The sequence below is a fragment of the Prosopis cineraria genome, unplaced genomic scaffold (genome assembly GCF_029017545.1).
Source record: "Prosopis cineraria cultivar Desert tree isolate PC_DT_omini unplaced genomic scaffold, ASM2901754v1 PC2, whole genome shotgun sequence".
NCBI classification, from domain to species: Eukaryota; Viridiplantae; Streptophyta; class Magnoliopsida; order Fabales; family Fabaceae; genus Prosopis; species Prosopis cineraria.
The window spans coordinates 3,958,540-3,974,445 of record NW_026555333.1 but is presented as its reverse complement, the minus strand read 5'-3'; the positions used below and the strand labels follow the sequence as shown (position 1 = coordinate 3,974,445).

Below are 15,906 nucleotides of genomic sequence, written 5' to 3'. Positions count from 1 at the left end.
GCTTGTAGCAAGAGCTGAGAGTTGGAGAGGGATCGAAAGGAAAAAAAGGGAGAAGATGGTTCAGCTTAAGGGACACAAGCGAGGCATGCATAGGCTTTCATTCATTTAACAGCTTATAAAAAAACAAATATAGCAGTCTTCCGTGAGAGCATACAGTGTATGCAGTGATGTTTCATTAACCCCTTTACCCCTACTTTACCTCGCTCAGACTCACACTATACTTCATTTTTCTGAATTTGGCATCTTGAATGGTTCCTTCCACTAATCTCAGTTTAAATTCATACTCATGAATGATGAATCCCTAGACTCTTAATTTATCTCAAGAAAAACACAATTTGTTGGGTTCACTTTGGTGATGATGGTCTGTTTGCTGTGGCAATCAGGGCTTGTATGCTTACTTCTTTAGTTTTCCCTATCTCTGATAGTGGACAAGAGGGGGATAGTGATTCCGCTATTGACAAAACTAATACTAGGTTCGCTGTGATGGGGATTCTTAGCTTCATTCCTTATTTTAATTGGCTAGTAATCTGCATTTTCTGTTCTTTCATCTTTTGGGGAATATACAATTTGATTATTGAAAGTTTAGCTCTTAACCCTTGAATTGTTAGATTTTTATTTAATTGCTATCCACATCTTGAGTGAGATTGGGATGTGATTTGGTCAAGTGAAGAAGGAACAAACATGTATTTCATCAGAGCTTTTTTTCTTTAAATGTAAATTGAGGACTTTCATTCAAAATATGAACAAACGTATATTTTTACATGTTAATACATAGGTGACTTTAATATGAAATTTTGTATCCATGACATTCTCTAACTATTGTTTGAGACATAAGAATTTTTATATCTTATTTACCTATTCAATTACATTGGTTTTCTGAGAGTTGGTCAATAAATTGCATGTTAATTTTTATAGCTTAATTGGTGAATTTTTCTCTTCTTGTGCAGAGACATTCTCGAGTTGAATTTTTATATTCATATTTCTCTACATGTGCAATTTAATGTATAAAACTTTAAATTATCATTTTTAGAGTTCATTTGTAGAGTGAAATATAATAATTTTTAGATGACAGACAGTAAAACATGGATATTCTTAAATAATCAATATCACAAGAGAAATTTAAAATCTCTATAAGCATTTTGAAATGATCATCTACCATATAAATCAATAAGATTTTACAAGTATGAAGGTCCAACTTATATATATTAAAAATGAGTTCCAATGGCTCACCATTAAAATTAACTCTTTTTTTTATAATTTAAATTAATAAAATATTTAAGTCTCATGTGAAATTTTAAAAATCTTCATAGAGAATTAAATTAAGTGTATTATCATGTGGGATAATAAATCTTCACAGATATCATGTTTCTCAATTTATATGGTAAATAAATAAATAAATTTTGTAAATAAAATAATAAATATTTTTTAATAAAATTAATTAATTAAATTAAGGTATTAAAGATTTTGATTATATGAGATTTTTAAATATCTATAGACCTCTAGAATAATTATCTTACCGTGTAAGTCAATAAGATTTTGCAAGTATAACGATTAAGGTTTCTATACTTAAAAATGTATGTTGTATAATTACACATTAAAATATATTCAATATATATTATTTAATCCTTTCATTATGTGAGGATTTTAAATCTTCATAGATATTTAGGATAATTATATTATATTACCATAAAAGTCAATAAGGCTTTGCATGTATGATAATTAAAAGTCTTTAAAAATATATATATATATATATATATATGTATGAACACACTTAAAAATATAAGTAAAATAAATTAAGTTGTTAAAACTTTTTATTGTGTAAGATTTCAGAATCTCCACAAATATTTGGAATAATTGTATTATTGTATGAGCTAATAAAGTTTTACAGGTATAGCGGTTAAATTTTTAATCATAAAATATATAAATAATAATAATAATAATTTTAAACTCTTTTCTTTTCTTTATTTTAAAAATTCAAAAATAAAAAAAATAATTAAAATTAAAATACTTTTTACAATTTAAAACACACATATCAAAATTTTAAAAAATTATTTTATTTATAAAATGGTGAATTATTTTTAATTAATTTCTCTTCAAAAATATTTTCACCAACAACTTATAATCCCAAACTATGTGAATTTTAATTTCCATCATAGGGTTCGTAGGTCTCAGAGTCTAATTTTGAGTCAAGTCCTCCTTTATAAATAAATAAATATTTCTCACTTAATTATTATCATTTTTTATATATCAAACATATGAATAAGAAAAGGATAATTAAAAAAACTTTAGAACCATATTAATGTAGCATAATAAATTTTAGGTAATCGTTTTTATGAATGAGTGTTGTGTGGTGTCTAACATCTTTCCCACACTCAATCGACTCTCAAACTTATTTTTTAATTTCACAAACTATCCTCACCTCCTTTAAATAGTTTCTCAAGATTTTTCTTAAAATTTTGATGACGATTCCCATTTCGTCAATTTTCGCTCTGAAGGCCGAAACATCTACTCTCACGTGTAGTCTACATTGCATTTTTCGGGTGCGACAAACACATATTCAACTGACAAAACTTGTACTGCTAAATCTGGTCATTCTTTTCTTTCTGTAGGTATGGAGAACAACTGAAGCCAAATTTGGAGGAACATTTGGAGATTAAATATCCTAGAGAAGATAAAAGCTCTATTTTGACAATTGGCACATGAAAAAGTGCATACAATTGATTTGCATCTGAAAGGAGAGTTGGCTACTTCGAGCCCTTGCCACCTTTAAACATAACAATGTAAAGGATTCTATGCATCTTTTTTGTGACTATCAACATGATGAGATGGTAGAAGGAGTATATCCGACAAGATTTGGTTGATAAATTCTTTGAGTTAGACAGATGTCAATGGATAAATTGGAATATGAATAAGCAAGTCAGTCGAGTCTTTGCCAAAGTTGTCCCCTAGAATATTTTATTTGCTCACATTTGCTAGCATTTGGAAGAATAGGTGTATTGCTCTTTTTCAATAGAGTAGTGAATGCAAGGTTGCTAAATTCGTGATAAGAATATAAACTTGAAATATAAACTCGTAAGAGTTGACCTCTATTAATAAATATTCTTTAAAAGTACATGATTAAATAATTAAAATATAAAGTATGACAATAGTTTAATTTAAATATATTTTAAGTATAAATTATTAAAATTAAATTTATTTGCATTTATAGATCATTATGCTCAATATATAAATTTCAAAATATAAGAACTTATTTTTGGTATTTTTTATTTTTTATTAATATTAATTTTTGGTTTTAAAATTTTATTTTTCATTGAACCAAATTCCACTATTTCCATGAATTAAGTTTTACATAGTTTATATCTATCTTATTCAACGAGTTTATGAGCAAATTAACACGATTTTATAAATTAGAAATGTAAAAACAATAAACTCAAAAAGTTAACTTAAAAGTTTAATCAAGTTTCATATAGTCCAAGTTTATAAGCAAGTTAATACAATTTTATAAGTTATAAATATAAAAATGATAAACTCGTAAAGTTAACTCAAAAGTTTTATGACAATGAGTGAATGTGTGGTTGAAAAACTATCAAGCTTTATTTACAAAGTGACTGTTGATTTAAAGTTAGGACAGCAAATAAGTAAAGCTACTACACAACGATATGTAAAGAATACAAGTAGGATACTAATCGATTTTATCACACTGGAGACAGATGGATCAACTACTATTAATGGACTAATTAACTATGGTGGGGTTTTGATAGATGCTAATAGTAATTGGATCTTGGGCTAATCAAAAGTAAAGTCACATTCCTCCTGCTATAGTTGAGATATATAGTATTTTTACAGGTTTTGAACTTTGTTGGAAAAGAGGTTTTAAAGTTGTGAAGGTCTATTGTGATTGTGTTTATGCTATATCAGTAATAACAAGGGACAATTATACTTATCACATATCATTGATGCTACTAGGAAATTAATTTGCAGGAATTGGTCTATAAATTTTAATTTTATGTTTAGGATAAACAATAGAGAGGCTGACTATTTAGCGAAGCTTTGTCATAGCATTCCTGCGGACTTTAATCCCTTTGAGGTGTCACCGTAGATAGGTTTCTGAGTCTCTGGGGTGGTGCCGTTTTGTTTTTGTTTTTGTTTTCTTCTTTTTTTTTTTTTTTTTCTGTTGTGTTCCCTGTGTTTTAGGTGTTTTTTTCTTCTATTTTGGCCTTTGCCGTTTGTTGCCTCTCTTTGGTTTCTGTTTTGAACGAAGGTTTATCCATTCATTATTAAAAAAAAAGTTGAAATGCTGTTAGATAAATTTAAGTGCAAACTGCAGATATTTAAAAGTAATCCGGAGAACTGGAGAATTGCGATGGCATTCGGTTATATAACTAATATCTTGTCTAAAACTAATATTCACTTTTGGCATATTTCAGCAAAATAAAAAAAATTAAATTTAATTAATTATGTTTTAAAATTTAATAAATTTTTACATATTTTTCTAATAAAAATAAAAATAATTACCTTTGATATGCTTTTTAACATTTAATAAAAATAGAAAAATAGAAATGAATATAGACAGCAAAATGTCACAAAAGTATGATCAAAATTAATAGTATCTTTACATGGATCACTACCAAATTTCAATTTTCTCCCTAACTTTATGAATCATCGCACGTTAATGCAAAGCCATCCATTTAGCTGAGATGAATCACGAATCGGAATAGCAGATGGGATAAAATAAAATTTTTCAGTATGCCATGCCGACCACAACCCTGAGCTCAGAAAGTACAATTTGGGGTGAAAATCGGGCACGTCCACCCACTGCGAATCTGGCACGAGCACTAACAAGAACGAGAAGACAAGACGGACTGAACAAAAGGCGGAGAGGGGATTCTGGTTTCACGTAGCTGCCAATGGCAGTAGCAATCATCACTAACCTGTTCCGCGTTCATACCCCTGCAACTCGACTCCGCAGCTCCAACTTGTGTTCCTTACGCCGTTCTACTCGCCGATACAGACGCGCTTCCTTTGCATATTCCCTGGCCTTTCTTGACACCAAATCCATCGTAATGCTTCTCCTTCCTCTTATTTCTAGCCAATTACAATAATATGCAATACCTATTGTTTTTTGGGCTAGGTAGGCTTGTGTTGAACAATTAAGGGAGTAAAGACGCTGTTTTTTTTTTTTGGAAATAAGTTTTATGTGCGGAGATGAGAATATTAAAATCTGCTTGTCCTTTTGTTTGGATGGAGACATGGAGTGAATGCTATGGAAATTAGAAAGAGATGAACTGAGAGCCAATGCCCAAGCAATAGGGTCATAGGGGTTTTGGAGCATTAAAGTCGTAAACGAAATCGGGCCGGGGGCCCTTCGTGTTGTGTACTTTAGTTCTGGCTGTAATAGTGAGTACAAGATGAATGCATAGTAACTGTTTGTTAAATTCTTCAGTTCTTGAATCACCCCCGGGGGGAGGGGGGAGAGGCTTTATCTTTTGAATATTTTCTCTTTTACCCACGTCGCCTTGATTGCCATTTCTCGGTCCAATTGGTGTTTAGGACCCCGTTAAAGTTGATAAGGAAGCCAACCGGATCAGGAACTTATTGGCTTGTCCCATATGTTACGACTCCTTGACGTGGACTGGTGATCCTGCTTTCTCCGTGTGAGTTGATTTGTTTAACTAATCTTCGACCTGTAAAACCATTGCCCGCTTACTGAAGATAGCAATTTATCTTTTATTCATTGTTTTCTTTCATGTGTGAGTGTGGATCTGTGGCTGTGATAAAAGATTTTCAGTACATAAATAGTCATGACATGCTTGCTGGACAGCTAACTGGTCTCGATTTCTTCCTGGATCGTTTAATACAGGGATTCTACCCCTGGATCTTGCTTGCAATGTAGCACGTGTATGAAGACGTTTGTAGGGAATGAAGCATATATTGATCTTACGACAGCAAATGGGGCTAAGAGTTATGGGGAACCGATGCCAGCTTCCACAGAGCTTTTCAGGCATGGAAGCTTTTTTCCCCTCTTGTATTTTTGAAGGTTGAACCTTTGATTGTCAGTCGGGCATGCTTAGGAGTCAGGACTGTTTGCTTGTAGCGGTAATAGAAACTGGAAATGTGGAATCTTTCCTTACCCTGACCTAATGTTAACATTTTTCTCCCTGTAAGCTGGCAAAATTTTATCCAATTATTCAGATAAAGGGCTTACCTTATCAGAATAATAATAAAAGTAGAATTTAGTTATCGAAGAGGTTGTTCTTGTGAAGAACTGACCACGAAACTAGCTTGCAACACTGATGCGCACTGGCTGTTCTTGTTCTTGTTCATTGTATCAGGGTGCCACTGGTATCATTTCTGTATGAGAGGGGTTGGCGTCAAGCTTTCTCTGTATGGGGTGGTTTCCCTGGTCCTGAGAAAGAGGTGAATAGAATTGTCTCTCTTCCTCAAGCATATATCCTCTTGGTTGATCCTGGTGTTTTTTTATGTGATGTTTCATTCATAAGATCTATCATTGCCTTGTCTGCAGTAAGTTTCTACTAATACTGAATACGCTGCCTTCCAACTGGAAAAAGAGTGATTGTAGAGAAGTTTCCAATTGACTGTTAAGTCTGGTACCTTTGAAGGAGCATTAGAAACTGTCAAAGTAGCCAATAAGATAAGGGTTTTTCAAAGAAGAAATTGCCCTCAGTTTGCTAACTACTTATGCAGCAGCTTATATAGGTTCAGCAAGATATATTCGAAAGCTTTTCTGGAAATGCCAAAAAAATGTCTTAGTCCTTGTGGCCCCATATTGGCATTCCTAGCCAAAATAAGCTCATTGACGTATGCAAATTCAGATTTTGCTTGTAAAATATGTGATGAAATTCTGAAATGCCAATGGCTTTAGTTCTTAAATCATGCCTCTCGTTTGTACTCCTGAAGCAATATTAGAATATCTTGTAATTGTGGACTTTCAAGTGCACTTCCCTTGACATAGTTCAATTTCCAATTATGCCTTCAATTGATTTGGACTGCAGTTTGAACTTATGAAGGATTTCTTGAGGCCAGTCATGGGAGGAAACATAATTGACGCAAGCTGTGCAAGTGGATTGTTTTCAAGATTATTTGCAAAGAGTGGATTGTTTTCCTCTGTAGTTGCTCTAGATTACTCTGAAAACATGTTGCAGCAATGCTACGAGTTCATTAAGCAGGAGGAGAATTTTCCAAAAGAGTACTCAGTTTATATTTTTAATCTAATCAGAATCCATGCTATTTAACTGTGAATTAAAGGACTACCCACCTCTCGATGGACTGCTTCTAAATTAAAACTTTAATTTATATTTCAGTCATATCTCATTAATATTTTGTTTTTAGGAACTTCATCTTGATGAGAGCAGATATATCTAGGCTTCCTTTTGTTTCTAGTTCTGTTGATGCTGTGCATGCTGGCGCTGCTATTCACTGTTGGCCTTCACCATCAGCAGCTGTAAGAAGATAATTATTCATTACTACAATGTTTCATTTGTTCAGGATAAATTTTCTACCTGACCCTTGTAATAGTTAATGCGCAGGCTATGCAGCCTGTATTCAAACAACATCCATTTATTGCATGATTTCGGTAATCTGATTTTTCAGGTGGCTGAAATAAGTCGAGTTTTGCGACCTGGAGGGGTCTTTGTTGCAACTACTTATATACTAGACGGGCCCTTTTCTTTTTTCCCATTTCTACGTGAACTGCGTCAGGTATATAATTTGTGTAGCTTGGGGCAGTTAACTGTGATTCAAACCCAACAAATTTGACATGCTCCATCATAACTGATAAACGGGGTGAGAAGGACGTAATTGAATATGTTCAGTTGCTTTTGTAGCTTTTTCATGCTTGGGATCTTCTAACTTTTATCTTCCAGTCTTGTACATCCTTTTACCTACATGCTCTGCAGCTTGCTTGTGATTTGGACATGGACGTGAATCATAAGGTAGTGTTTGATTGGAAGGGAGGGGAGGGATTTTGTCTCCCTCTCCTTGTTTGGCTTTAAAATTTCCCCTCCCCTTCCAACCCTCCCCTCCAAATTGGAGGGATTGGGAGGGAAGGGGTAAAATTTGCCACACCTTGACAAATATACTCTCCATGATAAGTCCAAAAAATGCAAATATGTTTCTCCAATATCTAAACACTAATAAAATGAGGGTAAAATTGTCCCTATATAGTTATTTTTTCTCCCTTCCTCCTAAACCAAATAAGATAACATGAAATCCCTCCTCTCCCTTTCCCTCCATTAAAATCCCTCCCTATCCCTCCCCTCCCCTCGAACTAAACACACTCAATTAATGTATTTTTTATGTGTTTTGGTTTTGATATAGGCAGTTATTATCTGTTTTGACGGGGCAATGTGTTTGTCTCTTATTGTAGACTCTGAAGCAAGTATCAGGCAGCTACATCTCTCTGTCTGAACGTGAACTCGAAGATCTCTGCAGGGGGTGTGGGCTGGTCAGATTTTCATGCATAAGAAATGGGCTTTTTGTGATGTTCTCTGCTGCAAAGCCCAGCTAAGGATTCTCAGTCGTCCTCCCTTCTGATTATGATTTGCTGAAGCTGTTTGTAGATGTGATGGCATGTCTTGAGAAGATACGACGTAGTCATCTGTTGGGAGCAAAAAGCGCCTGTTGGAAATGCTTTTTTAAAACACTTCATGCGTAAAGAAAGGATTGGGTCACGGCTTCTTTGGCTCTTCAACACTTTTTCAGAGGCGCTGGAAGAAGATTCAAGGAAAGCATATTGTGTGTGTGTGTGTGTGTGTGTGTGTGTGTGTGTGTGTGTGTTTTGTCTTTTATGAAAACACACCGGTGGAGAAAGCTTACATGGGGACTTGAGCCTCATTGACCTAAAAAAGAAGCAGGGCACCCACGTCACACTGGGCCTCTTTATAAAGGCGTATGCCGAGCGTCACGCTCCTGTCAGTTTATGTGTTCCTTGAGTTGTAAAGGCGTGTAGTGAGCTTCACACTCAACTCATAGTCCATGTATTCCTTGTGTTAAAAAATAGAGAACCGGATGCTATTCAGTTTCGTTACATTGTTAGTAAAAGGATTTTTTGTCCTGTATGGATGAGGATTATCCTTTGCTGATGGTGGAGATGAATTTTCTGTCCTTATTGCTTATACCCATCTTAGTTGGTTCCTCTTGAAAAGGATTTGTTTACCAGAGAAATCATCCTTGTTTGACACCAAAAAAAAAAAAAAAACGCGAAGACCAAGGCAGTGTCTTTTGTCGTTGTTTAAATTTCATGATGGTGAGAGTCGTTGGATTCACAATTTTTTTGGGAGTCCTTATTTGACAATTTTATACAGTTTACCTTGACGGGTTTCGCATATTTTGAATTATTGATAACGACTAACAAGTGCTTAAGTGAACCCAATTTTCTTTTTTGGGGGTAATAAGTGAACCCAAAACCTTGGTATTCTCAAAGTAGGACAGCGACTTTGTTTGGGTAATATTGAAAGGGCTCCGCCTGCTGGGCCTCTTCATTCTGTCAGACCCTCTGACAAATCAGGGGCCGTGTAGACCCAGAACCCTGACCTCATGATAGCCTGGCCTCCCACAATGATGTACACAAAGTGACTACCACGTAGGTGATAGATACTAGATAAGACAAAGGGTGATGAAGGGTCCCAGTCAAATTGACAAGTTTAAATCATAAAAAAAAAAAAGGAAAGAACTAAAACATTTATATTTTCTCGCACCCTCCTATTCTTATCCTGGGTTAGTGGGCTGCTTCGTACACAAGGGAAAGAATTGTTGTGGGGGATGGCCCACCCAAAGATTCACGTGTCGCCTTCCAATCCGCTTCCGGTTTCTGCTCCCCACATCATTGTGTTTTACTTCTCTTAGCCTTTTTGCCGCTATCACGGCGGGGAATCACATGCTTTTGCTCAAAGCTGCCTTCCCTAATTACTAGTATAATATTCATCACTTCTTTCCCTCAGCATCCTTCAATTTCCTCTCCATTATTTTGCCTTCCCTCACGCGTGTCAAGTTCTTGTAACTAATAGGCACGGATCAACTTTTAATGCTTTGTTTTTTGTAACTAACACGCGCATCAACTTTCAATCCTTTGTCGGATGCCTTCTGTTGTGTTTACCACCGTATATATCTTTTCAGGGCAGGGTTAATTGCATATCAGGGTTTTGACCCATAAAAAAAATTACATATCAGGGGGTTCCTTTCGCGTTAATTCCCGACAGGTTGTCATGGAGGCTTAAAATAAAATTAGAACGCCGTTATCTGTTTATCTTGCCATGTGTGGAACGTATGCCATCATTTAAGATAATCATTCGTTAGCTATACCAAGCGTGTGGATTCTTCCTACTCTTTTTCTTTCGGTGTTGGATATTTGATTTTTTCCTTCAATTGATGATTAAATTGGTTCTGTTTACAAAAATACAAGGGCCCACCAGCAGCAGCATGCATATGGACGTCGTATGAATACGATTAAATATACATGAGCAAATCATGGATATACATGAAAGAATAACTAGGAAATTAAAGAATCTCATGTAGGACTTTCAAGGAAGAAAAAATTACAATTATTAAAGTCCAATATATTTTAAAATTATTCTGCAAGCCTAAAATTTTTTTGCAAATATATTTTAAGAAAAAGATAAAATTGCCCTTAGTAAAAAAGTCACATATCAAGAATAATAAGTTTAGTTTTTTACAACTATATGAATTGACAACTCTAAATTCACATATTAATGAGTAATTATTTATTGAAAGTGAAATTTTTATTTAGAGTTAAAATATTTCTCTTGATTAACTTAATAAATTTACAACTTAAAATTTGAATATTTACATGTACAGGTTTATTTATTCACAGGTCAAAGTTCAAAATTTATGACTTTATATATTCAAAATTAAAATTTATAGTGATATTAAATTTAGAATTTTATAACTATATGTTTGCCGATTCATAACTTTAGGTTCACATATTAATAAGTAATTGTTTATTGATAATAAAATTTTTTTATCAAAATAACAATTTTAGATTTTTACAATTAGATGTTTACAAATTATCAACTTTATGTTCACATATAATAAATAATTTTTCATTGGCAGTGAATCTAAAATTCTTTATTTTTTTTTCAATAAAGATAATCGTGTCTTTTTCCCTTAAAACTTAGTTGCAAAAAAAATTCTTGAGCTTTTTATAATGTATTAAGATCAAAGTGTAATTTTTTTTTCTCTTGGAAGCCATAGATGAGAGTCTCCCAATAATTAGAGTCATGGGTCATGACCTGCCCTAGCCAGTAGCATGATCAAGCGTGCCCGGTCGAAGTTGGAGGATTCTCCATCCCAGTCACAGCGGCAATTGCTCATACCGCATTCTTCGCTACGCACTTACGGTCGTCATTGGGTAACATGTCCGCAGCCTATGTCAGTTGTCTTCACTCTCCAGGAAAGTCCTTTCCGTGTCCGTACACTACGTAGGCGAAGGAGCCACTAATCTTGCCACCATTTGCTGCTCTCCAAGCCAACAAAATTTGATTTTCTTCAATGACAAAGCACGTGCGACAACCAGGTCATAGGATAGATAGTAGCAATGCCCTCCCAACATTTCATCTCATCTCTTCTAGAGTTCTAGTTGATCATAGTTTCTTCTACGTTGCTTATATACACCAGTAACCAACTCCTCATGACAAAGACCGTAGAGAGTGTGGCATCATTGGTAACTACTCCCTCCACTTCATTCAATTTCACGTTTTGATTTTTTTTTAATAGTATGTGGGTTTAAGATTTCAATGAAGCAATATTTTTCTGTCGTCGTTTTTCCTTCTTTCGATATGGAAGAATAATGCTTGAAAAGATATCAAGTTATTAAGGGTAGTTTAGTCGAGTATATTACATTATACGGATTATTTAATAATTATCTTTTAGTAAGCAAAAATGTTATGAAACAAAGGAAATATAAGTAGTTTTTAAGAAAAAATTACATACCAATAAAATCTTTATTTTCATAAAAATATATATTGTTTTCCCTTCCACCCCTAATCTCAATTACTAATGCACTCTACAATGAGTGAGAAATACATTTATACAAAAAAAAAAATAGATTAATAAATATAAGGGATAAAATGAGAATTTTTTTTAACATACATTAATTAGCTTATATTTTGAATCATATTAATTGAGAAGAAATGTTTATATTTTGGATTAGAGGGAGTATGAATTAAAAAAACTACACACATTTAAGGACACATCAATTTCATGGAATAATGTGCGCACACAACTGCATACTTCAAAACTAGAAATCAACAAGAACCGTATTAAGCCATGAGGCAATAAATGAACGGAGAGTTATCCCTAGAACAAGAGAACACTTGCTTCTCCCGCTAAAATTATGAATAATTATAACCCAGATTGCAAAGCGACCAGAGAACAGGACAGTGACGCACCAAATTGAACCCATCAGACAAGAGGGGTGGCATGAATAAGGTAAGAACTGCCGACAAATTAAACACACCGACCACTCCTCCACGTCTTTGCCTAATTTAATCGACACCGATCCATTTGCAGCGGTCAGTGGCGGCATCACCAACCACCTCCCGCATTCTCTTCTTTCTCCACGTCACTCACTCAACATCCGCACGTACCTCCCGACATTCTCTATCATTCCAAATCAAACCAGGCTGTGCGTGCGTGCGTGTGTTGAGAGCTTTCAAAATGGTTATTCACTTGTTCCCAGATCAGTTAACTCCTTGTAGATCGTAATCATAATATCAACACAGCAATCACAACGAAATTAACATCAATTTACTTCGCTCCTGCCATTATATAATTTATACGCTAATATTAATGCCACAACAGTCATGGATAAAATTTTCAATTAAAGCCACTGAGGGAGGAAAATAAAAAATATCATCTGGTACTCGAGTGCAATATATAAATCAGGATATGTAAATGAGTAGGGGGAAGGGAAAAAAAAAAGGAAAAAGCGAAGGTATCACTAGAAATACAATTATCAACACAAACCACTAAAATGATGATATCAATTCATTGCATCATTGACTCTAGCTGGTAATAATACATTGGGTGAGCAGGATTCCTAATCATAAGAACAAGTCCGGGAATGAGGGGGGCTCCATTTCCGTGTTAGAGGCATTGATGTGGAGGGTCTTGTTGTGATGGTAAAAGCTGCAGGACGAAAGTGGATGCCTTAGAGCCGTCCAATAAGGCGTTCGGTTGATCTCTTGTTCCTCCTCCACTAGAAGTGGGAAGGCCAAAAGCTAGTGGCATTGATAGGCCACTCAGAAAACGGGGATTCAGCGGAGCATGGTTCGTACCCAGATCCAGAAGGTTGAGAGTTTGAGCTGAATCTCTCAGGAAGAGGGAGAGGGAGAGGTGCTTGGAAAGCGAAGCCCAGATCAGGTGGGAGTTGATGAGAAGCTGAGGAATTATGAGTGGTGGAGGGGGGGCCAATAAGATCAACCACATTCTTAGAAGGGGAAGCAGTGGTATTAATATTGGAAGACGACGATAAAGTTAAAGATGGGTTTTGGGGGTGAAGGAACCAGGGGGATGGTCGGAACGGGTGGAAACGGCTAGAATGGGATGCGGCTGAAGAGGGAGGAGCCGGGATACCGGTGAACTCTTGAACCATGGATCTGAAATTGGAGGTGTCCGTGGTCAGAACGGTCGTGGGAGCCCGCCGTGATGCTCTGCTTCGCTTCTTCGAGTTCCGTACTGCATTATCGTGCTCCCGGACAGCCTCTCGGCAACACCCTCCGACTGATTGATTACCAGCAGACAGGAATGACGACGATGACGACGATAACGGTAGGTCTGGCAGATGGGTGCAAGTAGGCTCGGAATCGGGAACTGAGGCGGCCGGGTGAGATTGGGAGAGAGAGTGGAAGTAATTAGGTGAAGGATCAAAGAAAGAAAGGTTGGGGTTTTGTCGAGGAGATTGAGAAACAAGTGAAAAGAAGGAATCAAAGTGGGTAGAACCATCGAAGGAGGCAGGACCTGGTGTGTAATGTTCAGCTCTTGAATCATATTCTTTCCCACCGCTGGAACACATGCTTCCAGAACAGCCAAAATATATAAAAACAAGGAGATGAGATTTAAAAGAGCAAGCGATAGAGAAGAATGAATCAGTGGGAGAGAGGCAGAGAGAGGTTAAAGGATGAAACTGGAAAGATGAGTAGAAGAGGGAATGGGTTTGCGTTTGATGGGGTGAATTAGGGCTTACAGTGTTACAGAGAAGAAAGGGAAGGAGAGGAAGAGGTATTTTAATGCTTGGACAAGAGGGATTCGAGAACCTGTAGAAGATGTAAAGGCTCCGGAAGGGAGAGACAACATATAGAGAGAGGGTTGGTAGGGTCGCCGCTGGAGTAGAGAGAAGACAGAAGAGCGAGCAGCTGCAAGCCTGCAATCGTGAGGAGACGACAAGGACGCTAGCGTGTAAGTCGGAGAGTTTACATGGACCCAGCCGTCAAGCCGAGACGGCGAGACCCACTCGAAACAAACAACAGCAACCAAAGTTTTTGAAGGTCGTAAACTTGTTTTCCCTCCTTCTTAACTTTTTTTTTTAATTTAAAATATATTTAAATATGTTAATAAATATTATAAAAAATTATTTAAAAATATATTTTTAATTCTCTAACTTTATATAAAATTTTAATTTAATTCTTTAATTTTATAAATTATCTTTTTAATCATTTAACCCTTATATCATTACTTTTAAATAATTATTTTTTTTGTCAATAATTATTATTTTAAAAAATTAAATTTGATATATTTAAAAATATTTTATTAATATTTAAAAGTTCATTATAACAATTTATTGAGATAAAACTAACAGTTTTAGAATCAAAAGAGTAAAAAAATATTTTATAAAATTAAAAAATTAAAATAAAATATTGTGTAAAATTAAATAATTAAAAATATACTTGAGCTTTCAATGAAATATATGAATATAAATAAAACTAGTAATTGAGGTCAAATTCAACGGGTCATCCCAAATAAGTCCAAAATAATTTAGGATTGAACGCAATAAAATAGTATTTTTATCTTTAAAAAATGTAAGATATTTTTTTAGGAGTTGAATGTTAAAAAATATAAGGCATTTTCAGTCTTTTAAAGTGTAATTATTATCTTTTTTTTAAAAGTATCCCTATTAATAATGACTTTATATTTATTATAAAGTGTTTAATAGAAATAAGTATGAAAAGATATGGTTAGTTTGAAAGTAGATAATAACTTTATCGGGGGATAAAATTTAGTTAAAAATACTTTATATTTTTAAATAAAAAGAATATCTTTTTCAATGTTTGAGCCAACTTGAATAGGTTAAAAAAATTTGAGTCAAGCCAATTGGATTTGAGCTTAGTTTGAATACCCAAATAAAAAAATTATATTTTAAAGAATATATAAAACATATAAAATATTAATTAATTCTTTTAGTTTCATGTAATTTTATACTAAGATATCATATATTTGAATATATTATTATATATTTATTAAAAAATTAAAAATATTTATAATTTCATATTTTATTGTTTTTAATCTATAAAATATTTTAAAATAATATTTAAAATACATTTTAATATTAATTTTTAAATTATAAGACCCAAATTTTTTTAAAAAAATGTTGAATCTTCTACATCATTTAAGCACAAAAAAAAATATTTTATATTTCTTATAAAATAAAAAAAATTAACTTCAAAGGAAAAGTTAAATTGAAATTAATTTTAAAAATAAAGGAAAATGAGAATTTAAATATTTGGGCTGGCTCAAAGTTAGAAGAGGTTTTGAGTAAGCTTGACTATTTGAGTTTTTTTTTAACTTCCAGCTCACTCAACTTGCCAAATTATCAACACTGTACAGAGTTGAAAAGAAATAGTTGTATAAAGCCTAAAATCTATATCTATAATT

General features: G+C 34.1%; 2 protein-coding genes across 6 annotated transcripts; one reads left to right on the top strand and one right to left on the bottom strand.

Moving 5' to 3' along the window:
- The first annotated feature begins 4,681 nt into the window (after positions 1-4,681).
- Positions 4,682-9,134, top strand: LOC129303467 (uncharacterized methyltransferase At1g78140, chloroplastic-like). 5 transcript variants are annotated; one of them, XM_054942806.1, is made up of 9 exons: positions 4,682-5,060; positions 5,551-5,654; positions 5,861-6,001; positions 6,333-6,417; positions 7,014-7,207; positions 7,351-7,462; positions 7,612-7,719; positions 7,845-7,952; positions 8,387-9,134. In XM_054942806.1, the coding sequence occupies exons 1-9, from the start codon at positions 4,908-4,910 to the stop codon at positions 8,525-8,527; spliced, it is 1,146 nt and encodes a 381-aa protein (XP_054798781.1). In that variant the 5' UTR covers positions 4,682-4,907; the 3' UTR covers positions 8,528-9,134. The 5 variants fall into 5 exon arrangements, with proteins under 5 accessions (XP_054798781.1, XP_054798782.1, XP_054798784.1 ...); XM_054942807.1 differs by having other exon boundaries at positions 4,683-5,060; positions 7,884-7,952; XM_054942809.1 differs by lacking the exon at positions 7,845-7,952 and having other exon boundaries at positions 4,686-5,060; positions 7,612-7,803; positions 8,387-8,525.
- Positions 9,135-12,397: 3,263 nt separating this feature from the next.
- On the bottom strand, positions 12,398-14,539 carry LOC129303827 (calmodulin-binding protein 25-like). The gene has a single exon (XM_054943367.1). It carries the CDS (start codon positions 14,048-14,050, stop codon positions 13,235-13,237), a length of 816 nt encoding a protein of 271 aa, XP_054799342.1. The 5' UTR covers positions 14,051-14,539; the 3' UTR covers positions 12,398-13,234.
- Positions 14,540-15,906: the final 1,367 nt, after the last annotated feature.